This window comes from Camelus ferus, chromosome 10 (genome assembly GCF_009834535.1).
Source record: "Camelus ferus isolate YT-003-E chromosome 10, BCGSAC_Cfer_1.0, whole genome shotgun sequence".
In the NCBI taxonomy this organism is placed as follows: Eukaryota; Metazoa; Chordata; class Mammalia; order Artiodactyla; family Camelidae; genus Camelus; species Camelus ferus.
This window is the reverse complement of record NC_045705.1, coordinates 52,912,904-52,939,145: the sequence shown is the minus strand read 5'-3', so window position 1 is coordinate 52,939,145 and position 26,242 is coordinate 52,912,904. Positions and strand designations below refer to the sequence as shown.

Sequence of the window (26,242 nt, the reverse complement as noted above, 5' to 3'; positions counted from 1 at the left end):
CCAAACTTGGAGCCTAGGTAGGGAGAAGGAGTACTGAGAAAGGTGCATGGTTCATGCCTCCAGTGCAAACTTCAATAAGCGGCAAAACAAATCAATAATGATAACACAGCCCATTGGTGTTAAAAAAAAAAAAAAGGAATGAAAAAATACTATAACAAATGTTGTGGGTGCCTGGAGGAGGAATGGACAAGCCTCTGGGGAGTCTAGGCAAAGAAAACTCCTGACTAGGCCCTGAAAGGGCTGAAGACATCCTGAGAAGTGGGGGTGGGGCGGTGTCCTGATGTGGCTGGAGCTTTATGCAAACTGAGGAGAAAGATCAAAGAGGAAAGGATGGAGGCATAGGGAGGTTCTGATGAAGTATCCCCTTCTCTCTCCCTGAATCCCACTCAAAATGCAATCTGTGGCAGCAAAGCTCTCCTCGTTTCCCACTCACTGGAGTAGCACAGGGGTCAGAATATCATGTGAGAAGTTATTATGTACTGAGTAAATTCTGAGCTTCTGTCCTCTAACAAGGGCTACAGTTTAAAGGAACCAAGATCAGCCTCCTCACCAAGGTCTGTGCCCTGTTTGCTCCTGCCTAGGCCTTTCCGTTCACAGGCCCTAGACCTCTCCACTGTCCTGGACTTCATCAAGTTCCTGGGCTTGACCACTTCTCAGCTACCTCTCTTCCCTGTCCTCCTGCCAACCTGCAGCCTCTCCTGACCACACCAGCCTGCAGGAATCCCTCCTGCCCTGTCAGACCCTGGTACCCACACAGACACAGCAACAGATTTTTCCAGGACAACAACTGTTCTCTAGAATTAAGTATGCCGACAATTCCCTTCCAAGCTCCAGGTTTAAATATTCACTTGTTCTCTTTTACTTGTTCTTCCAATCTTCAAGTTTTATTCCTAAACCTTTTTGTCCCTAAAGGGAATCACACTTAAGCACTTTTAAGAACTGCTATTTCATAACCTCTCGAAGTGAGCTCTCTAACCTAGCAAGGTTTTAAACCTGGTTTTTTGCTGTGGTTTAAACACACAATAAACAGTTCAAAAATTACATTTTCAGTTTGAATAAAAACAGATTCTGCAGGTTTAATCAATTTGCTTACACAAAATTTCCCCATGGTCCACTCCTCTCCTTTTTCATCCACATGAAGTCACATAATAAAGGATGTCATGAAAAGATGCCCAAGGAAATGCCAAAAAGAAAAATGCCCAACAGGTCTGCCAATGAAGAAAGAACCAAACATATTAAGGAAAAGCTCTGAGAGGCAGAGAAGGCGGGTAGCCTTCCTCCCTCTTCTTCCTCTAGTAACAAGGGTACAGAAAAAATACAAAGCATATAAAATCAAGAGAAAGGAATTGCAGGTTTAGTGGTTCCTAGGAGTGACGAAGAGCAAGGACCTGGTTACTCTGGGCTGGCCCTGGGCTTGGGAGAGAACAAAAGAGATAAGGGGATGTCTCAGAAGTTTCTTTATTAACTCTACAATCCATTCCCCCTGAAGACAGGAAAGAGACCAAGAAAATGCTCTATGCCAAGAGGTTTACAAATCCCGTGAGAGCTACAAGGAGAGGAGGACTTCCAAAACTCTGAGGTACCCAATGAGGATTCCAGCCTTCTCACTACTTCTGTAAGAAAGCTATTTTGGGAGCTTGCAGATCAAGAAGGTAGGGAGAACAGATATAACAGAATTATTCTACAGATAAAGAAGCAGAAGAAGAAATGCTGCAAAACCTTCATACGCAATTTGAGTTTAACTGAATTCAGCAGAAATGACATACTGAATACCCCTCTTTCCCACAGGGGTTTCCAATCCCTTCCCCCGCCATTCCCAAGAGCTACTTCTACTCCAGGTATTTTGTAACCTCTTGGCGGCCTTACTTGGTGAGCTCATGCTCTGAGAGAAGCTGCTTCAGGTGTCTGGAGAGTAACTTTTTCTCCATGGACAGTCGTACCCATGCTCTGGCTTTTCCCACATCAGTCTTGATTTCTCCGATGTTCTGGATGTGCCTGAAGGGGGAATGGGAAAAAGGAAGCGGAGGGAAGGGTGGGAGATGAACTCACTACCAACACCTCCCCTGTAACACCAAAGGAAGCCTGGTGAGGCAGCCCTACCCATCTTGGGAGAGTCTCTCTCTCTTGTTCTCTAGATCCTGGGCTTCCATGTGACTTTGCCAGACATGGTCACCACAATTTGGGTGGGGAAAGACAGTACAGCTCTCAAAAAGCCAGGCGAAGCCTGGAGCCCCTAGGCCTTGAGATACCCTGGTGTAATTCTCCAAAAATGTCAGGAAACCCAACTGCTTGTATAGCGCTACAAACGCATCACGAACCACAGGAGCACTGAGGAGGGCCTCCTGGTTAAGAGATGCTGTAGGCGCCCAGGTCACTGAGGCTCTGCTATTTAACGTGGACTCCCAAGCAGCAACTGAAAACAGGATTTCAGAGGCTTATTACAAATGAGCCCGCACTGACCTCATATCCTGAATGAGGGAGATTCTCAGGGGAGACATGACTGAGCTGGCATCGGACTTCCTCCGTTCTGAATCAAGAAATATTCCTAGAACAAAAAGGCTGGTTAAGTCTAAAGAGATCTGACAACCCACACAGCTGACTACTCTTCTTATCTCAAATCACAAATTTCTACAGGAAAAAATTGGTTGCTTTGGTAACACTTTAATCAATCATTTCACGAATATTTATGAAGTACCTACCAGGTATCAAATTTTAAACTTTTATGCATATCATTTCATTTAATTCTCTAACAACTTGTAAGACAGCCATGAAAGTACATACAAAGAGGTCAGCTGTTTTGCCCCAGTTACCAAGTGGCAAAGTCAGGACTGGAAGGAACACAGATCCTCTGGCTCCTAATTCTGCTCTTGCCTCAAAATGGACTACAAAAGACCTGAGGGAATGTGTAAAGAACACAACCCGGAATGCTGAGGACCTCTAGATACAGTATCTTTATATCTTCATGTCTGGCCCAACGTTCCAATGATCTTCATCATTCAGCTGTTGAGAATTCTGTGCTAGTTTTTCCTTTGGCAGTAACTTCTATAGCTTTCCTGGAAAGACTCTTGCTCTCATATCCAGAAAATGAGAAAGGAAACTCCTTATGAGGCTACTTATGGAGCTCTTATACCTAGTTTTCAGCCAATTATTTTCCCCATGTTCAGTGCTGGTTGAGGTCAACTAGTTCAAGGGCAAAGACAATACTGAATTCACATCTACCTTTTCAGTCCCATTTAAATTGATCTTTACCATTAGGATAAGAACATCCAAGAAAGGTAAACAAACTCCCCAGCAGAGAGGAGAATGAAGGATGATGTGAAGGGGTGATGCTGCCAAGAAGTAAAGGAAGGAGGGGAACTGTCCTGGAAGGGACACTGTAGGATGGTATAAAGAACAAGAGACCAGGAGACAAGAGGCCTGGTTCCGGAACTGGCCCCTTCCATCAATTCACTTCGTGATCCTGAATAAATTCAATTCCTCTCTGGATCCTAGTTTCCTCCTCTTATAAAATAAGATGATCTCTGGAATCCCCGCCAACTCTAACATCTTTATTAAATAGAAATAGAAAGCAAGTGTAAGGGATTGTGCACACCAGGCCCTGACTTTGATGAGTTCCAAGGTAGGACACCAACAAACAGGCTCTCTTAACTGACAGGACAGATCATCAATGCCCATCTCAGAGAAATAAAACAAAAGACTCTGAAAACACTTGCTCTAAACACAGAACATCAGTAACATCCAAATCCATGTAAAATCCAAATTCATTCTAAGACTGGCCTCTTGCTGATATAAATCTTCTATCTCACTGATCAAAAGGGTATAAAAACACATAGTGAAAGCAGACCCCATGGCCTTGGCATGCTCTGTGGTTCTGAGAGTCCTGTGGCTTAATATTTAAAAAAGAAAATATTATGGAGTAAAGGCTTCATTGACCTGAAATGGAATAGTCTGCTACAGATGATCACTTCGGTGGGGGATGGGAAAGTGAGTGGCGGGAGTTCTGTCCAGTAGTGCAAGAGACCATCTTACCTGAGGTACTGAAGCTTCCTGATGTGAGTTTTCTCTGTCGGTTTTCCTGATAATGTAACAGGTGGGACCACAAGGCTGATTTCCCCTGGAACCAATGGAAGGGAGAAATACCTATCAGTTTAGATTTCTGAGAGCACAGAATCCAGTGAACACAGTCAGAGATCATTTGAACATACAGATATGGGCTTTTGCTGAGAAGTACCTGTCCTGTTTCTTATTTCAGTGTACACCTAGATGCAATGTATGCAAATCCATATTACCTGAATAAAATCCAGGAGAAATATAAAGAATGGAAGGGAACAGAAAAAAGAAATGGTCCACCACTGGGAATAGGAAGGACATGGCCAAAAAGAGCCTGACAATGGACCGTGGATAAGAAAGAAAAAATTAAACAAGGACCTATCAATCTCTAAACAGTCTGTTGGTTGAAGGTCAGCTTGGGTAGCACACGATGGCTTTTGCACAGAGGACCTGACATTCAGTCTACAAGATTCTATAACAGTTCCCAAATTTCCTAAAACATTTAAAGGCATTCCTGCCCTAAGTCATCACTATGATGAGGATTTACTGCGGAAGGTACTTTGAAGAAGACTGCAGGAAAGTAGGCTGGTACTTAACTGCAAGTCTGAGATACACTATATAGTCAACATAGTAGAATCTTGGCACTTGAAAATGTAAGAGTTGCAGTTTAAACTACTGGAGACATGTAGTCATTTGTCATTTTGCCAAGGCACAAATCTAAATAGCACCTGGAAGCCTAACGTAAGGGAGCAATTTGCCTACATAGTGAGTGAGCCCAGCTGGCCACCCAGCAACTGCTTTGTCTCTTTTTAGTCATCCTTCAGTACACAGTGACCCTTGCTATGGGATAAGAACTATATTTCAGATTGATGGTAAGTGTTCCTATACAGTTGGCATAATATAAAAGTAGTATAAGTTTCTTTTAGTAGATTTATTATGATCATTCTGTAAGTGACTTTGGTTCTGTATTTCATAAAAGTAATGGTAATGATGACAGAAGCTACCATGTCTTGAGGCTTGCTATGAACTAAGCACTATATTAAATGTTTAAAAGACAACGTTTTATTTAATGCTCCCAACAAGGTAGGTACCTCTATCCTCATTTTCTTTAGAAAAGAGCAAATTGAGAATCAGAAAGATTAAGTGACATGCTCTTTGATTTAGTTATTCAACTTCCAGAAACACATTCATCCACCCATTTACTGAAACCTAGCTTAGGACCCTGAAAAGGCAGAGACTGTCTTATTCATCACTGTATCCCCAGAATCTAGGCAGACTAGGAAGGCAGCCTCCCTTAAGGGAACTGTCTGGATGTGACACACAAATAAAGCTGGTCACCAAAGAGTCCTCATACCCAATAATGCTACAGAGTCAAAGGCAAGAGCATCAGCAGGCCTGTGCCAGGAGGACACCTGGGCTCTCAGTGACAGTACTGGTGAGGAGGGAGCGCGAGAGCAAGAGCGAGAGAGCAGCAATGGGGCTCAGTCTCGTGACAGGGCACTGGGGGCTCTCTAGTCCAGGAGACACAAATTATTCTTTTCCACCTTTTGCAAAGGACCTGATTAGAAATGCAAGATTCAGTACAGCCTAACTATCCATTTGGGAATGTGGCCATACAATGTATAGCACCAGATTCTCCAAGAATGTTATATGCCTCAAAGATAAGAAACTCCTTCTCATTTACCAGTCCTCAAATGGCAGCAGTTACAAAACCAGTCTGAAAAACCAAACCTCATATTTAATTGCCAGAAAAATATACTAGAGAAGGAAGTCCTTGTCCTTGGAAAATACCACCCAAAGCCAAAGACAGAGGTGAGGATACCAGAAGTTCTTACACGGACTTGCTGTAGGCAGCCTTGCAAAAGCAGGCAGTCAGTTAATAACAAAACCTAGGAGGCTAGCAGCAACAGCCACGGTTTGGGTTCACTCTACTTTCTACGCAGATAGTATGGGTAGTTGCTCAGTAAGGCGCCCCCAGAAGGCGGTGATAAGATCACTCTCAGAGTGAATTTGGTCACAGTCGGGTGCATGATGGTGGAGACCAGGGAACCAGGTTATAATCTCTGGACTGGAACATAACTGAAGAATGTCTCAGTGGGAGAAAAGTGGTCTAAACACAGGCTAGATGTGTTTAGCAAAATGGAGGCCTAAGGAGGACATGCTGCAGGAACCCCATAAAGACAGTCAGGGATTTCAGTCCCCAGCTGAACGTATGTCCCCGCCAGCAGGCACAGACCCTCAGTTCCTTCTGGTGACACTGTCAGTGCTTCACTTTTAGAGCTCTAAAAGCAGGACTCAGAACAAAATGGAATCTCAACTGAAAAGCCCCTACTATTCTTTACCGGTTTCTCACCAAGTACCCTCTGTCAGTCCAAAGTGAGAAGAGGATCAAATGGGCTCCAAAAGAAATTTTCCCCATACTGTGGGAATTCCTGAAGGACATGGCTGCAAAGCCTCAGGGGACAGGTTTAAAACATGTGATACGGTATTATTATTTTTTAATGCCTCACTAACTCCATAGAGATTTTTATGGAGAATATTAAACAGTTTGGAAGGTGTATGTTATGCCAAAACACTGAAAGAACTCAACTATATGGCCAGGCTTTCTAAACTTTAAGGAAAATAATAAAATGATTATGTATATTCCACTCATTTATTACACAGAAAAGGACTGAAACAGAAATCCTTCATGTGGAACCCAGCATAATAACAGCTGTCATATGTTACATATCCACATGCCAGGTACTTATTTTTATTACATCTCATTATCAGAACAACCCTGAAAAGTAGGTTTTATTAACTCTGTATTACAGATAAGGAAGACAAGACTAAGAAGTCATAAGTCACTTAAAGTCATCCAGTGGAGCGAGGGTTAAAATCCAAGTCTTTCTGACTCCAAAGCCCACAGTGTTGCTACTATACTACAGGACTCTCAAAAGAAATTTAGGGATATGATACACAATTATTAACATTTAAAAAAATCTATAATCATAGTGCTGTTTATAATATCGAAAAATCAGAAATAACCTAAATGACCAATAATAAGGGATTGATTCAAGTACTGCACATCAATACATAGAAACAGTAATTAAAACTGAGATTTTAGAATAATAACCACAAACATTTACAGAGAACCTCCAGATACTAGGCTCTGAGCTTAGTGCTTTACACAAATTATCTTATCAAATCCTCACAAGAATCCTATGGAGGTGTGTACTTTTAAAATTCCAGTATACACATGAGGAAACAGAAACTTAGTTTCACAAACTTATTAAGTGGGAATTAAACCCAGGACTATCTGATTTATAGTGTCAGATTTTAATCCTTACTATAGTATCACCTAAAAATTAGTTAAGGACATGGAGAAGATATTCTGAGGTGAGAAAAAACAAGTTCTAACATATTATGTATAGTATGATCCCATTCAGATTTTTTTAAAAACAGCTTTACTGAGACATAATTCACATTACCATAAAATTCACTTATAAAATATACAATTTTGTGTCAAAAAAATCTGTTTTTTAGTATATTCAAAGAGCTATGTAACCATCACCACCACCTAATTTTAGATCATTTTCACTACCCCAAAAGAAACCCCATTAGCAGTCACTCCACATTCCTCCCTTCCTCTAGCCTGTGGTAACCCCTAATCTACATTCTGTCTATGGATTTGCCTATTGTGGACATTTTATATAAATGAGATGATACACCTTGGGGTCTTTTGTGACTGGCTCCTTTCACTTAGTATGTTTTCAAATTTCATTCATATTGTACCATGTATCCATACTTCATTCCTTTTATTGCTGAATAATATTCCACTGTATGAATATACCACATTCAGCTTATCCACTCATCACCTTATGGACATTTGCGTTGTTCCACTTTTTGGCTGTTAAGAATAAGGCTACTATGAATATGAACATTTTTATACACGTCTCTATAACAGACATGTTTCCATTTCTCATGAGTACAAAGCTAGAAGTGGACTTGCTGGTCATATAACTCTGTTTAACATTTCAAGGGACTGCCAGATTGTTTTCCAAAGCGGCTGCAACATTTTACATTCCCACTAGCAATATCTGAAGGTTCTAATTTTTCTACGTCCTTACAAACACTTGATATTGACTGCCTTTTAAATTTTAGCTATCTTAGTAGATGTGAAAAGGTATCTTACTGCGGTTCTGTTGGATTTTTAAACACGCAGCTCTACATGGGCATAAATGCACAGAAAAATGTTTTGAAGGACAGATGAGGTAGACCGTCTCTATGCCCATGAGAATGAAAACTCCAAAAGGGCAGAGATCTTGGTCTGTTTCGTTCACTGGGCTATCGCCAAGTACCTACAACTGTGCCTGGCACACTGTAGGTCCTAAATAAACATTTGCTGGATATTTAGATTTATTTTCTAATTCTTCCATAATAAAACTGCTTTTGAAAACTTTTCAAATTCTTTTCAAGTTTAAAAATGCATGAGAGTATAAGCTGTCCATCTTGCCTGGTTATTCAAAGTAGAGTATTTTGAAATAAAGAAATTCTCTTCAGATAAAGCAGTAAAAAAATCAAACTTACTCAACTTTTTTGGTCTTCTCTCAAATCTTTAGAAAGTTAAGCTATCTGCATATAAAAGAAATGTTAATGACAGATCTTCTTGCACTGGGAATGTACAATCAGTGAAGGACCATTACAGTATGTTTGGTATTTCCTAGCTCCAAGTTCTCTTTCTTTTGTGTTCTATCTCCAGACTAGGGCTAGCTACCAAACAGGATCTATCAGTCTGGCCTCCAGCTCTATTTACAGGAAAAAAGATGCCACTTTTAAAATGTCTGACAAACACATAGATTTATAAAGCTTATTTTTAAAGAAAATAGCTTGGGTCATATTTATTTACTTATTTGTTTAACTATTTTAACTCCCACTCCACAAGCACCATGAGCCATTCTTCAAAGCCAGCCAGTTGGAAAAGTGTGGCAAAGCTAGTGAGCAAAAACAGGAAGACTGCTTGCTTAGCAGGGAAGGGCCAGACATTCATTACCTGTTTCACCTGTAGCCCATGACTCCAGATCCTTTCCAGGAGGTCACAAAGGCTGGCAATCAAGGTGTTCTCTTCCACCCCTGTGATGTTCACCTCTCCGTGCCCTAACTCCACAGCCTCTCGGCCCATCTTCTCCACCAGCATCCTCTTGGTCTGTAAGAAATCAGTCAGTAAGATTAGATACCCACAGTGAGCAGGATCACATTCAACTGGAGAGGGCTGTGGCCACCTGCATAGCACATTTGCTGGGCTGGGAGGGACAAGAGAAGTCAGACCCACAGATAAAGAGTGTGTTTATTCTCCACCATACAGGTCAGATTATAGTACAGTGCCTTCTTTAAAAGTTTAGTTAAGAAGATAAGATGACCCTGAGCAAGTGATTTCATCACTCCAGATTCAGTTTTTACATTTATGAGGTGAAAGAGTTGAACAAAATCCTTTGGTCATGAATGTCACCTCTGACAGTCTCTGATTCTCACTATTTAAATGACATTAAATAAACCTTTAAGCATTTAATCCTAGGAATATATCTAAAGTACCTGTCAAGGGGATAAAAAATTGAGGAATAATTTACTTTAAGGTAAAAATTTTCAAATGCTTATTGTAAAACAAAAACAAAAACACACACTGTATAATGATAGTTGCAGCTTTTATTACTATGTGCCAGGCACTGTATTAAGTATTATTACATTATCCCATGTAAGCCTAATAATTCTGTGAGAAGTATTATTATTTTTCACAATTTGCTGATAAGGAATTTGAGATCAGAGAACTTAAGTAACTTGCCCAAATTCACACAGCAAAGAAATAGCAGATCTGGTCCTTGAACCTAAACCTGCCTGAATATTGAAACTAAGCTCTTAAGATTTAGTCATGTTATAAATTTGTGACATATAAAAATCTAAAAAGCAAGGAAAAAAAATCACCCCATATCCTACCTTTCAGAAACAATAACTCAACATTTTGGCTTATTTCTTTCCAGTGTTACTATTTTTAATGTTTTTATTGTGGAATATGTCTCATACACACACACATACATATATATATATATACTATTATACTATCATAACCAACAACCAGGTTAAGAAATAAAATGTTGACCATCTATACCTCTGAAGCACTAACGTGGCTTCTCCAATCATCTTCCCAATCTAGAAGTGATCACTATCCTGATTATCACCTATACTTGCATCCCTAAAGAATGTAGTTTAGTTCTGCAGGTATGCTTTCCCTTATTATTTTCTTTTTCACTCAACTTTGTGAAATTCATCCACACTGATGAAAGTATCTGTTGTCTATTTCCATCACTGTATAGCATTCCATTCTATGAATATACTGCAATTTACTATTTATTCTCCTACTGACTAGGGTTTGGGTTGTTTCCGGTTTAGGGCTATTACAAAGAACTCTGTTGCAAACTTCTTGTATTTATCTCCTGGGTCATGCTCCAAAGGTTTCTCCAGGAAATATACTTAGGAGAAGAATACTCAATAATGAATGCTATGCTGTTTTCCAAAGTGGTCGTTCATACCCATTTACACTTCCAACAGTAGCAGAGTTCCCAGCTGCTCCACATCCTAGCCAACAGCTGATAGTGTTAGGCTGATTACTGTATTTCTTCAATTCTAAGATGTACACTTTTCCACATACTAACAAATCTGAAATTAGGACACATTTCACAGTCATCGTTGCTCAGGCAGTAGACATACGGAAGTTGTCACTGACTGGACTTCCTTCTGGAAACTTGAGAATGAATGCTAGAGGCATGGAAAATAAATCTCAGAGACAAGAGAGGGGCCCTCTTTAAAGAAGGGCAGAAATGTTCTTGATGGCAGAAAAGACAACACTGTTAGGGAAATTATGAATATCAATGACTCAGAATGAACTGATAAAGCTTTTTAAAAAAAATACCTAAATTCAGATTATTAGTACTGATTTATCAATCTAACTTGTAACAGTAATAATTTATTCTGCCAAGAGAAAGTATATTTGATTTCATCATGTAAATGAGCACTGCTTAGAAACTGAAAATGCAGGAAAATCTTTTATTTTCCATCAATGAATAAATAGGATGCAGTAGAGACCAAGTTAGTTCAACTGTCCTAAAAAGTATGGTATACTGACTTGGCTGAAAGGCTATATTTTTACTAGAAATTTAAATTCATAACTAAAACATTAAGTACACAAGAAACTGACACATTGTAAACTGACTATATGTCAATAAAAAAAAATAAATTTTTAAAAATAACTAAAACATTAAAAATTAAGAATGACTATCTTTTGATCCAGCAATCCCACTTCTAAGTATATATCCAAAAGAACTGAAATCAGGTTCTCAAAGAAGTATCTGTACCCCCATGTTCACTGCAGCATTATTCATGACAGCCTAGATATGGAAACTACCTAAGCATCCATTGATAAGATGAATGAGTAAACAATATGTGGTATATATGTACGCTAGAATATTATTCAGCCTTAAAAAAAAGAAGGAAATCCTGCCATTTGCAGCAACATGGATGAACTTGGAGGACATTGTGCTAAGTGAAGTAAGCCAAACAGGACAAATACTACATGATTCCATTTCTATGAAGTCTCTAAAATAGTTGAACAAATTCATAGACAAATTGATAGAAGCAAAGAATAGAATGGTGGTTGCTAGGGGTAGGAGGGAAAAATAAGGAATTGTTGCTCAAGAAGTATGAAGTTTCAGTATTCACAGGTAAGATGAATCAGCTCTAGCGATCTGCTGTACAACATAGTGCCCATAATTAACAATACAATATTGTGCAATTTAAAATATGTTAAGAGGACAGATATCATGCTGTGTTCTTGCCGCAAAAACAAACAAAAAACACAAAACAACGTAAGGAAATTTTTCGAAGTGACACATATGTTTACTTTGATTGTGGTGATGGTATCACCAGTGTATGCATAGTCCAAACTCATCAAGACATACACATTAAATGTGTGCAGTTTTCTGCATATCAATTATACCTTAATAAAGCTTAAAAAATTAATATTTTTGTTGAGGGGAGAAAAACATCCTAACAACCAAGTTAAACTGAATAACACACTTTGGTCTAGCACATAATAGGCACTCAGTGAGTTCTTGTTTCTAGACATATGCGATCACTGCTATCAGATTAAAATGGAGAGGGAAAAACATTTTCATATGTGTAAGACTATTCTGCTGAAGACAATTCAACTACATTATTTAAGATATTACTTAAAACTGATGATTTTAAGTAATGAAAGATGTCTAAAATTAAAAACTGTATCTGCCTATCTGTTTTAAAGAATACAACATATTAAGCTTATACCAAGCAAAGTGTGCTTTCTCTCAATTAATGGTTTATTTTATTTAAAACAAATACACCTAATTCCAAGTTAACAAGATCTTAAAACTAGATGTATCACATTATATTAACAGTTATTTTCAAAATCAAGAAAGAGTGATCAGAGCTAGGCCTTGGTCTCACCTTGGCCACCAAGAGAAATTCACAGGTGTCCACACTCACCTTGTTCCGGCATTCCTTCAGCAGACCCTCTACAAACTTCCAGTTGGTTTGGGCAATCACTGACGGGGAGAGGTTGGATAGTTTGGGCTGGCGGATGGTGCTGCCCATGTTCCTGGCTTCCTGAATGTACTTCTACAGCAAAGGAAAAATCAAAGACTCAATGTGCCCAAGCACACAGACCACAGGCGACCAGTACTGATGGTTCCTGAAGAGGGCACTATCACCCCGCACTTTCTTACTGCTTCTTTCCTAGGTTCAAGGCACAAAGTTTAAAATGCAACACTTGCGTCAAAGGGAAAAACTGAGATGATGTGATGAATTAATTCTTTTTCTCACGTAAAGCACTCCGTGACTACTGGAATTACCCTTGCTTTAATGATTCAAGAGGTAGAAAACACGGCTACAGCACATAGGAGTGTGTAAACTCTCATGAGTGGGCAAACCAACTCAAATCTCAGAGTAGTACTGAGAAAATCATTTTCCCCAGCAAGCTAGGAGGAATTTAACTCCTCTGCTCACTTCAAAGATATCCATCCTTGCTAAATTAGGGCCTGGAAAACATATGGGTACACTCAAAACACAACTGCATTTTCTGCTTTTTACAGTTTGCTGGTGATTCTCCATATGCTGTCTGTTTTAACACAACCCACATCAATGCAGTAAATTGCACACTAACATCCTCTCAGTATCCCAGGTTAACAATCAACATTTTTACCCTAGACTTCTTTCTTCCCCCATATTTATTCAAGTGCTACAATTCTGCCCATTCTACCTTTTGGCCCCTCAATCTGCCCCTACTATCAACCCCCAAGGTGGGCTTCAATTACTATCACCTAGATGACTTGTGAGCTACCTCCAGTACCTCTGCTCCAGAATATTCTGCCCACAGCCTCCTTCACCCAACCACCACCAAGCTTTTGATCCTGCCCCCTCCTCTACTTGCAATGCTCGTCTTTGTCTCTAACAATCCTATCATCCTCAAGACTTAAAACAGATGCTGATTCCTCCAGTCTTGTTTGAGATTACTCAACACAGAAGTGACCTCTGCTTTCTCTAATTAGTGACCAAACATTGGCGTGCTCTCCTATGGCCCTTCCAAAAGACTCTTCTACTAAAGTTAGTTGTGTACCTGTCTTTGCTCCCTTAATAAACTGGTATTCCCTGAGGACAAGGCTACCCTCTTGTCATCTTTATATTTCAAAGTGCTTACTGCAGTGATTTTTACCAAGAAAATGTGCTCAATAAACACTCTTGAAAGAAATAACATGGTTATGAGGTGTAAGACCCAAGGGAGACTTTTAAAATGACACCTACACCCAACACCCATTGTGCTACTCACAAAAACTCTTAAGTACAATTGTATCCTATATATCAGCCATTAAAAATTCATAACTATACTTTGCAATTTTAATTTATTCCTTAAAAAAAATAGCAAAGGCAAAATATTTTCCCATTCACTGAGGTGCCAGACACATAAGAAAACAACATGCTTTATTGGATTTTATCGGTATAAAATGCAAATTTCAGAGTTTTTCCTCAAAGAGAAATTGCTGAAATAGTTTTCTGAAGGTGAAGCTCCATTTTCACAACTTCTCTGCAACTCAGTAAGGCAGGGTCTCCAACCTGAGGTTTATAACTAGAAATTTTACCGGCAACAAGTTATAGTAGAGCTGAGAAGCTCAGCTTACAAGTAATGAGGACTCAGGTCAATTCAAGACTCCTCAATCCCCAGGCAACTGACAATAACATTCCTTTGCTCTTTTGAGAAAAAAGTCAAGATTATCTGTTTTAAATTAAGGCACAGAAAAAATGGGAAAAAAGGCCTCTCCTCCCCAGGTTCAGAGATTCACAGCATTAACCCAAGGTCAGCTTTTCTGCCTTCTCACTCTAATAGAATTAACTTTTTTACTACCATACCACACACACAAAAGAAGTTACAAAAATTTTTAAAGGATTTCTCCCAAGTTTCAGACTCTTGTATTCTGAGATTCCTGTCACCCGTCTCACACCCCAACCCCGCTGGAGGAAATGAGTACCATGCATGACTGACTACTTAAAGGAGAGTAAAAGGCTCTTATCTAAGCACTGACATCATTTCTGAACAGGGGTGCAAATCTGGCTCAGGGAGAGGATGTATAAGGTTAGTGGCCTGATACCACTTATGAAACACTGTACATCCTGGATTTGTCATGACCTGGGCCAGTATCAGGTATCACACTAACTGATCCTATTATTACCCCTTCTTTCTGGGGACGACATTTGAATCAGACCAGAGGCCAAGGAAATGGGAAAGGGAAGGAGGGTGTAGCATGATAACAAAGTCATTCCTTGTCATTCTTAAGGTGTCTTACCTCTCTCTGGTCATTGTCTAAACGCAGGTGTTCTGTATGCTGCTTCTGCCGGTCTTTCCGCCTCCACTGGGCAGGGGCATTCCTTTTTGTCCACCTGACAAAATCAAAGCAGATAATTAAGAATACCCTGCTAAGAAAGTAAGATCTACTGACAGGAGACAAGTTAAACATCTAGGAATCAATGCTGGGCATGGGAAACTACCAAGAAATCACCTGAGATAGCTCAGAAATCTTGAGGAAGAGAGGCTTAAAGATCAGTGACTGGGCAAGAAAGAAATAATTCTCTAGGGAACTAATATATACATTTCCATATATATCTATATCTATATATATCAGAAGAGATATATCTATATATAAATATACATATGTATTTGAGATACATATACATAAATATATATATATATATATATTTGAGATATATATATATATATATCTCAAAACATCTACAAAAACTTCACTTGCAGATCCAAAACTATACTCACTCAACTCTGCCTGGGCTTTGATGCACTCATCTCCAAAAGTAACTAAGAAAAGTAATCTTGTTAAGTTATCTACTTTCAGTTCAGACTTCAATTACTCCAACCACCACTTACTGAAGATACAGTGCTAGCTAAGTGTTGTATGGATTCAGCTGTGAGATGATTTCAACTCATCTGCAGTCCAGCCTTTTACAGGTCCTGACACATTTTGCACAGTGGAGACAGAAGCTGATGACACTCTGTCAACCTGTTTACTTGTTCAAACAAGTGAACAACCTGGAAAGTTTATGTCTTCTCCATACCTGCTTTACGAAAGTTAAGGTCTTAATGGAGATACTAGCCTAGGTCCAGATACTGTATGACCCTCCCCACTGTGGCTAGGGAGCTGGATCAGGGAATCCAGGGACTGACTCACTTGTTGCTGGCTGGCCCAGTGGAAAGCACATCAGACTGCAGCTTAGGGAAGAAGCCCGGTTCATACTTCCCTTGTCCAATCTTCATGTCAAGTAAATGGGGGTGAACTGCAGTATGGTCAATTTTTGCCAGTCGCAGCTCAATTGCTTTCTCTAAATGAGAATGAAAAAATAAGCCCAACATTTAAAAAACTTATCATGTTCTGGGCCCTAAAATAAGTCTCAATAAATGTAAAATAATTTGAAGCATACAAAGTATATCCTGTGACCACAATAATCAATAATAATATCTTAAAACTAAATAACACACTTCTAAATAACCCAGGGGTCAAAAAAGAAATCAAAAGGGAAATAAGAAAGAATTTTGAACTGAATAAAAATGAAAACACAAAATATCAAAATATGGGGAATGTCATTAAAACAGTACTTGAAAGATTTACAGCTTATCTTAGAAAGAAGAAAGGTCTGAAACTAATAACCTTGGCTTCCACCTTAAGAAGCCAGAAAAAGAAGAGCATATTAAATCCCAATGAAGTACAAGAAAGGAAATAATAAAGGCCAGAGTGAAATCAATGAACTCAAACAGAGAAAATTAATAAATCCAAAAAATAGTTCTTTCAAAAGATCAGTAAAAATGATTAACTTCTATTTGGAGCAACATGGATGGACCTAGAGATTATCATACTAAGTGAAGTAAGTCAGACAGAGAACGATAAATACCATGTGATATCACTTAAATGTGGAATCTAAAAAAATTATACAAATGAACTTATTTACAAAATAGACTCAAAGATATAGGACACAATCTTATAGTTACCAAAGGCGAAAGGTGGCAAGGGATAAATTACGAGTTTGGGATTAACATATACATAACACAATATATATAAAATAGATAATCAACAACCAACCTATTGTATAGCACAGGGAACTATACTCAATATCTTGTAATAACCTACAATGGATAAGGATCTAAAAAAAGAATAGACATATATATGCATAACTGAATCACTCTGCTGTACACATGAAATTAAGACAACGAAGGGAGGGAGGGAAGAAGGGAGGGAGGGAGGGAGAGAGATAAACTTCTGGTCAGATCAATCAGGATTTTAAAAAGACACAAATACCAACACACGAATGAGAGAGGTAATGGTGCTACAGATTCTACAGATATTAATAAGGGAATATTACAAATAATTTAATGCCAACAAATTTAACAATCAACAAAAGACACAAACTATCAGCACTCACTCAAGAAAAGAGAAAACCTGAATAGCCCTATATCAATCTTTTAAATTGAATCTGTAGTCTAAAACCTTCCCACAGAGCAAACTCTAGGCCCAGAAGGCTTCACTGATGAATTCTGCTAAGCCTTTAAAGAAGAAATAATACCACTTATACAAGCTCTCCCAGGAAACTGAAGAGAGTATTTCCCGACTTATTCTACGAGGCCAGCATTATTATGATACCAAATCAGACCAATTTATTACAAGAAAATTATGAACCAAAGCCCTCATGAACATAGATGCAAAAATTCCAAACAAAATTTTAGTAACATGAATCCAATAATAAACAAAAAGATAATAAAATACATCATGTCCAAATAGAGTTTATCTCAAGAATGTAAAACTGGTTTATACATTCAAAAATCAATTAATGTAATATACCATACTAACAAACTAAAACCAAAAACCATGTAATTACCTCAATAGATGCAAAAAAGCATTTGGCAAAACAAAATAATCACTTCAGATAAAAAAATAAAATAAAATAAAAAAACCTCAGCAAACTACTAACAGAGACCAACATTCTCAACTGATAAAAGGTATCCTTGAAAAATCATGGTGATAACACATACTTAATGGTGAATGCTTTCCCTCTAAAATCAGATGTAAGACAAGCATGGCTACTCTCACCACTTCTATCTGACGCTGTACTATAGGTTCTAGTCAGTGCAATTAGGGAAGAAAAAGAAATAAAAGACACCAAGATTAGAAAGGAAAAAGTAAAACTATCGTTATTTGCAGGCAATGTGATTGTCTATGTAAAAAATCTGAAGGAATATACAAAAAACTACTAGAAGTTTAGTATGGGTACAGGACAGATCAATATACAAAACTCATATTTCTATACGTTAGCAATGAACAATAGAAACTGAAATTTAAAAATACCTTTTATAATAGCACTGAACATGAAACAGGGATAAATCTGACAAAAGATAAGCAAAACCTGTTCACTGAAAACTACACAACTACTAAGAGAAATTAAAGACCTAATTAAATGGAGAGATACGCCATATTCATGTACCAGAAAACTCAATAATGTTAAAATATCAAATCTCCCTCAATTGATCTATAGATTCAAGACAATCTAATCCAATTGAAATTTTCAGGTTATTTGTAGATTGGCAGCTGATTCTACACATGTATGAAATACAAAGAACCTACAATAGCCAAAACAACCTTGAAAACAAGAACAAAGGTGAAGAACTAACACTATCTGACTTCAAGATTTAAAATAAAGCTACAGTAATCACAACAGTGTAGTATTGGTGTAAATGTAGACGAACAAATCAATGAAACAGAACAAAGAATCCAGAAGTAAATTCATACATATTTAGATCACTAATATTCTGACAAAGGTGAAAAGACAATTCATCAGAGACAGGACAGTATTTTCAACATATGATTCTGGAACGACTGGATATCCATATGTAAAAAATAAACCTGGACTCTTAGCTTACAATACTTACCAAAATCAGCTTGAAATGGATCATAGACCTAAATTTAAAGCCTAAAACTAAAAATCTCCTAGAAGGATATATACGAAAAAAAAAATCTATGTGACCTTGGTTAGGAAAAATTTCTTAGATACATTACCAAAAGCAAAATCTGTTTTAAAAAAAAAACTGATAAAGTAGGTTTCACCAAAATTAAGAACTGTTCTTTGAAAGATGCAATTAAGAGAGCAAAAAGACAAGCTACAGAACGGGGAAGTATCTGCAAATCATATATCTAACAGAGAACCTGTATCCAGAACATATAAAGAACATTTAAAACTCAATAACAAGAAAACAACACAATTAAAAATGGGCAAAAGATTTACATAGGCACTTCACCACAGACGATGTATGAATGGCAAATAAGCAAAAGAAAAAATGCGCAACATTATTAGTCATTAGGAATATGCAACTCAAAACCACCATGAGATACTACTACACACCTATTAGGTGGCTAAAATTGAAAAGACTGAGCACACCAAATGTTGACAAAATGTAGAAGAATTATAACTCTCATACACTGCTAGTGGGAATGTAAAATACACAACTACTTTGAAAGATAATTTGGCAATTTCTTTAAAAAGTCAACATATAAAAATCAAATGATGCAGTCACTCTACTCCTAGGTATTTATCCAAGGGAAAAGAAAACATATGTCTATACAAAAACTTATACACAAAGGTTCACAGCTCAAATGCCCACCAACAGGTAAACAGACAAACTGTGGTGATAACCATACCATGGAATACTACTCAACAACAAAAGGAACATGAATGAATCTCAATATAATTATGCTGAGTAAAAGAACAGACTAAAATAAAAAATAAATACTATATGATGGCATTTATATAAAAATCTAGAAAATTCAAACTCTATAATAACAGAAATCATATCAGTGGTTGCCTGGAGACTGAGGGTGACAGGGGAGAGGGGATGGGATGGAGGTATTACAAAAGGGCATGAGATACTACCTAATATATAAAAAATAGGTAAACAAGTCTATACTGTATAGCACAGGGAACTATATTCAATATCTTGTAGTAATTTATGGTGAAAGAGAATATGAAAAACGAATATATGTGTTCCTATATGACCGAAGCATTGTGCTATATACCAGAAATTGACACAACATTGTACTTCATAAATGTTCATAACATACTTAAATAAAAATGTATTTAAATAAATAAATAACAAAAGGGCATGAGAAAACCTTTGAGGGTGACGGGTATGTTCCTGATGTGAGTGTGTACTTACAACAAAACTTTAAATATGTGCAGTTTACTGTATGTCAATTATATCTCAAAAATTTTAGAGTCAGAACAAAAAAAGGCTGGTAATTCTCCTGGTATTTTCTAGATACATGTAAAAGTATCTCATCCTTGGGCCTTGCTGAGTACCCTAGGTCAAGTCGTGTTCTCTCTCTGGGCCTAACTTACTTCCTCCCACCCTTATTTTCATTCAATAGAACTTATTAAGTCTCTCAAAAGTGCAAGGCACTATTCTAGGTCCTCCAGAACAATGGTGAGACAAAGGAAAATTTTTACCTGTAAAGTGAGTGAGTGGAGTTAATGGCCACCAAGAAGCCTTCTAAATGTAACAAAAAGGTCCCTTTAGTTATGTTTTTACCATTTTTCAATCAGACTGATTCAAGAAGCTGAGATGTCCACGCGGAATGGGGTGAGGGAGTTGAACTACTCCTCCTCCAGGCTAGAAATCTGAGGCCAGTGGCAAGAACTCTGGCCTAGCATATTTGGAGTGCATATTTCAGGGGCATACCTCAGGGATATACCAATGGCAAAGATATTCCCGTGATTCTGGGAGCAGAGCGATGTAGCTGTCTGAAGGGTCTCTGTGATACCTGTTTTTCTGATATGAGTTATAGAAATGAGGGTTAGTTAACCCTCCTTCCATATCCCACAGCCCACATTCTAACAGGACCACAGAAACTTATGTCCTGGCCACAAATGAGACCAGAGTAATTCAAATCAGTATTTGGTGTTCGACGAATGGATTACAGATGGACTGAGAACTGACTGCCTCAACCCTATGAGCAGAAGGGCAAGGACTCAAGTGGCAAGAGCCTCTCACTTTATAGCCTCCAGCTTTAAGCAGACTCCTCACTTTGTTCCCACAAGCTATACATAAATACTGTCATTTTTAAGTGTAACACAACATGAAAAGATTGGGAAGTCCTGATTTAAATTAATGGTTTAGGAGATATTTCTCTAAACTCACAATCTTGTAAAAATCTCCATCAAGCTTCCCAGGACCAAAGCCTTAGGCAGGGTTCAGGAATCTGAAACTTGATGTGTTCCAGGAGGCAAGGATGACTGTGTTACAGTACTCCACTTGCATGGGCAACATGTCCTCGAGTCTTATCCAAGAGGACCATCACCTTGATGAAAGGCCTGGAGCAAGAACTGAGAAATAAAGTCAGAAGGCTATCAAATGTTAGGCTGATGAAGCCAGGACTTTATTCAAAACTGTCACCATTTGTATCTTCAAAACCTAAAAAATGCCTGGCACTTTCATTCATTCATTCAGTAAATATTTGGTGAACATTTACCATATGTTGGGCATGTAGTGGGTATTTATATTTGGTAAATGAATGAACAAAATATACAAAAAGGCTATATAACAAGGACACGGAATATCCAACAAGGAAGTGAACACACTACTTAATCTGACACCTCAAGCTGAGACTATTCTCTAGCTAAACTGATCTAGATGAGGCCTCTGTGAACAAAAAGGTGTATTCCATCAAGCAAGCTGCAAACGGCTTTTAACATCTATATGTGCTGGGCACAATGCTAGAGGATCGGGGGTAAGACAATGAATAAATACAGTATCTGCTCTTAAACTGCTCCCTGATAATGGCAGCTCAAAAGAACAGAGATTATAAAGGGGAGGCAAGAACAAAGTACCACAGGAGCTCAGCAGAGGAATCGCCTCAGCCTGAGAGCATCAGAGAAGGCTTCACAGAGGAGACACATCAGCTGGATTTTTGTCAACAGCTTACCCATAACTCATTTGCCCCTTCTTTCTTGCTAACAGAATCCTGATACTGTACAGGGTAACATTACAGTACTCACTTTCACAGCCTCTCTTGCACTTAAGAGTGGTCACATAACATGGTTCTGGACTATGAAACAATAGAAGTTGTTGGGAATTTCTGAGAAAGCTTTTGCTTTCTGATATGAGGGAAAATACAGCTGGCATCAACTTTCCCCTTTGCCCTGAACGTGAACAAAAAAGGTCTCTTGTTGCAATGAGGCAACAAGTATGAATAAAAAAGTCAACATGCTAAGGATAGCTGAGTGAAAAGATAGAATCTCAGTTCCTGACTACATTGTTGAGCAGCTGTGCAACCACCAATTCTGCACTTCTTGACAATTTAAGAAAAAGAACTCCCATTTGTCTAACGCACTGATGATTAGATTCTCTTGTACTTACAGCAGGACCCGTTCCTAACTGACACAGCCTTAAAAGGATGAGAAGAAGTGTGCCAGGCAAAAAAGATGGGAAAGCATTTCAGGCAATGGGAACAACTTATGCAAAAGCAGAAACAGGGAAAGAAGCTGGCATGTTTAGGAACAATGACACAATCCAAGAGGCTAGAAAATGCAGCAACAAGGAGGCCTCACTTGCTTCATCCACAGTGGTACACTTCTGGTACATGGATGTGCGCAGAGTAGGTGTCCGAACATTCAACAGCCTGATCTTGTCTACTCGAGAATCAAACACCCGGAGCACAGGATCTTTATCGTCATCGTCATGACACATGATTTTGTTGTCAATGAAAGAAGCAAACATCTGGGTCTCCAGGAATCTTGAGAGGAAAGGCAAGTAGGGCTCAGGCTGATCTGACAGAAAAGACGCCTGGTGGGACCAAAAGGAAACAGACAGTCATCGACAGGGAAAATGGAAAAGGGCATGTCAGCCTTAAACAGCCAAGGCTACATATCCAAGGGATTCAGTAGGTCAATTCTTCTCTGAAGCTTTCTAGGTCTTTATGAAAAGCAAACAGCAAAATCTCTTCATCATTTTTTTAAGTCATACAATTTCAGATATCCTGAAACTCTGACACATTGGCCCATACTTACTCAGGTAACCTACTGTGGCAACCAATGTTTCCATAATCCTGATGTTCAACCTGCACATGCACCTTTGCCTAAGAGAGCTCTTTGACCAAAGGTAAATCACCTGACAGCAATAATCAGCACTCTGCTCTAAAGCACTCAGACCTTATATTGTTTATCAACATCAGAGGACCATGAACTTGTTTCCAGCACATAACTGAAAGAAAAACTCATCTTCAGTCATATCTTTAAGAGGGTCTGGTATGTTCTCATTAAACCACCTCCCCAGCAGGATTATACTCACTTTATCAAAGTTTTGCATCTGCTCCCTGTTGGTAAACCAAGACTCCTTATCCTGGCTGGGCTGAATGACAAACACCTCATAATCTGCAAACATCTGAGTAAAACGATTTGCAAAAACCTCCCGGATCTGAATGTTTAGCTGGTAAATCCTGAGTTCTTCTTCATCACACTGAACTTTGAGATCCTTATTGCTGCTGGGGTCGTCACGTACTTCCAGCTACAAAAAAAAAGAAACAACAGTTGAGAACATACAAGCTTTTCCTTTTATCCCAAAGAAATGCAGCTCATCCTTTTTTCCCACAACGGTCACTTACTTTGCAGCAAATGGAGAAAATAAACAAAAGAGGGGGAAAAAAAGGGGGAGGAAAAAAAAAGAATTCTATATATGTATATGTATGACTGAACTATTATGCTGTACACCAGAAACTGACACAACATTGTAAACTTACTATACTTCAATTTAAATTCATTAATTAATTTTTAAAAAGAGAAAAAAGAAGCACTGGGGAAAAAAAGGGGGATTCTAACACAGAGAAGAGATAGGTTAGGGCATTCCTCTTGCAGGTACCCAGGAACTTAATGTAAGTGGAGATAAACTCATTACGGGCAGAGAGAGATTAAGCAATAGAGAAAAAGTACTAGTTATCTCAAGGGGAAAGGGAAGGAGGGAATCTGGGAAGTCCATGAGAAAATTATGCAAAGCAACAAGGTCAGACTCTGGCTCTCCCTTTATCTTTTTCTCCCCCACATCATTTTCCCTATCTTTCTCCCTAAAAATTTTTCCTTACTGGTCTTTTTTAACCTTTTTAATCTCTCTAAATATTTCTCTGCTCTTCTTTAACTGGCCATGATTTTTCTAATATCTGCTCTACTAATTAAATAAACCAGGAAAATGGAAAAACTAAAAAAACAGCCCAACAAAAATGATTACATAACCCCATTGTTTATACGTAATTTAAGAAACTAATTTAACAGTGAGAATGGGAGGGTGAAAAGATGGGTAAACAACTATAGAAAGTGGACAGTCGCATCAAAGTCAGGAAATGGAAAGCTAAGTACATCCCTGGGAAGAACAGAGGACTAGAATTCAAGAAGACCAGGTTCCAGCCTCAGTTCAGCCACGCAGAAGCATTTAATTTTAGGTGAAACACTCAGGCTTTCTAAGCCTCAGTTTCTTGAGCTATAAAAACAAGAATCAACAATTCCTGCTCTGTGTGCTTTAGGTTGCTATGAAATTCACAGGGCGATGGATCTGAAAGAGGTCTGAACACAAAGACTGCCACCATCATCCCTCCAAATCTCTATGTTGTAGTGTATACAGAGAATGACAGCAGTTTCTCCTTGATGCCCAAGTGAGAAGCTACCGAGATTTGAATTCAAGTAGCATTTATACTAGGATAATGTCTGCCAGAGCTAAATCCAGTCTTCCACACAGAGCATTCTTCTGCTACTCACAAACATGCCTTTCCCTGAAATGAGTGCTTTCTCACGCCACACTTTATTCCACCAGGACATCACCTTAGCACCGGCCCGTATACAGCATCTTACCTTCTCCAGGCTCACCCCAGTCCTCTTGACCAAGGCTTGCAGGCGGGCAATTGTTTCATTCTCCTTGAGGAGCTCATAGGAATGCAAAGGGGAGCCTGCGATGTTCCCATTCCTCTTGTCGGAAACAAGCTCAGAGGCCCGGAGCCTCTTCAGCTTAGAGGCACTCTCGCTGCAATGAAGGTTCCCTTCAGGGGGAATGCCAAATGCCATGAGAATCTCAGAGACTTCCTGGACAAACTCCAATTTGTTGGGAAACTGAGGCAAGTCCTCTGGCAGCTCAATGAAGTGGTTGTCAATGTCCACAAAGCAGAGGTTAGCCTGGCAGTCAAAACAGGATGAGGAATATGAACAACTCCAGAGTAATAAGGAAGAGGCTTTACAGGGAATAATGAACAAGAGAGGAAAGAGCAACCATCTGCAATGGGCAAAATGAGGCATGGTACAAAGAAAAGAGGTGGGAAGGAGGTAGACCTGGGTTCCATCTTCCCCTGATGCTTTCTAGTTATGGGATCTTGGGAAAGTTACTTAATTCTGTTCCCTTAGCTATAAAATGGAGATAAAGAGGTAACACCTTAGAAAGTGATAAAGATAAAATAATGACATAGATGTTTAGCACCTAGCACAAAATTTCTCACATATAGTAAATGTTCATAAAATATTTGCTGAATTCTTACAGTAGTAAAAAGAATACTAGGAGTGTGTCTGGGTTCCAGACCTGACTCTGTCCCTAACTTCCAATGCGATCCTGAGTACACTGTTATCCCTGTCTGAGCCTCAGTTCTAACTTCTAAGATTTGGTGGCTGGTCTTGATTTTTATGCTTCCTTCTGGCTTTAAGATTGCTTCTGAGAGGATGTAGAGAGACAGTACTTTCATACACTACTGAAGAAATAGGTAAGCTGGATTAACAAAGAACAACCTAGCAATATCTATCCTTATTTTACAAATAAAACTGACACAGAGAGGTTAAATAATTTGTCCAAAGTTACACAGCTAATAAATAGCTAGTAAGCAGTAGAGCAGGGATGTGAACTCAGCTAGCCTGACTTCAGTCATACCCTCAAGCTCTTAACCATTCACTCTTCTCCATAGAGATCTTACACATTCCTTGTTCAATTTAACATAAATATTTTATAGTTCTCATTCCTGTTGGAATTTTCTTGCAGTGCAGCTATAAATCAGAAAAGCCTTTTATTTTTGTTTATCTTATAACCATGAACTAGTTCTACCTAAGACAACTGTCACTTCCTTCACTTCCTCCACTGCCTTATTAACTGCTTCAGTGTTTGTTGTAACAAGGATAATAATATTAACCTATGTCATAGGTTTGTTTTGAAGATTATGAGACAATTTATGTCAAGGATTTAGGACAGCGTCAGGTTCATTAGTATATAACAACTGTCAACTAACATTGTTATTATCACTGTGGAATATAAAACTTAAATAAATGAGTATATCTATATATATACACAATATTATTGGATAGGAAAATTCCGTAATGAAAAGCTGCTAAAAATCCCCCTATTTACTTGTAAATTTAATGTAAATTTTTCTTAAATCCCAGAAAGATTTTTTTTTTTAAGTTTTTTTTTTCCAGTGGGGGGGGGGGGATTAGGTTTATTTATTTATTTATTTTAAATGGAGGTACTGGGGATTTAACCCAGGACCTTGTGTGTGCTAAGCACACACTCTAC

General features: G+C 38.5%; 1 protein-coding gene across 4 annotated transcripts in view; it reads right to left on the bottom strand.

The window, feature by feature from the left end:
- Nucleotides 1-26,242, bottom strand: part of DENND5A (DENN domain containing 5A) — a 76,560-nt gene that overhangs the window by 8,980 nt on the left and 41,338 nt on the right. For all 4 annotated transcript variants that reach the window (XM_032489049.1, XM_032489047.1, XM_032489050.1 and 1 more), the window contains 10 exons: nt 24,550-24,867; nt 23,003-23,218; nt 22,264-22,498; nt 15,846-15,996; nt 14,952-15,045; nt 12,601-12,732; nt 9,083-9,235; nt 4,030-4,114; nt 2,461-2,545; nt 1,867-1,995 (listed from right to left, as the gene is read on the bottom strand). In XM_032489049.1, coding sequence (XP_032344940.1) covers nt 1,867-1,995; nt 2,461-2,545; nt 4,030-4,114; nt 9,083-9,235; nt 12,601-12,732; nt 14,952-15,045; nt 15,846-15,996; nt 22,264-22,498; nt 23,003-23,218; nt 24,550-24,867 — 1,598 coding nt within the window. The remainder of the gene's footprint in view (nt 1-1,866; nt 1,996-2,460; nt 2,546-4,029; nt 4,115-9,082; nt 9,236-12,600; nt 12,733-14,951; nt 15,046-15,845; nt 15,997-22,263; nt 22,499-23,002; nt 23,219-24,549; nt 24,868-26,242) is intronic.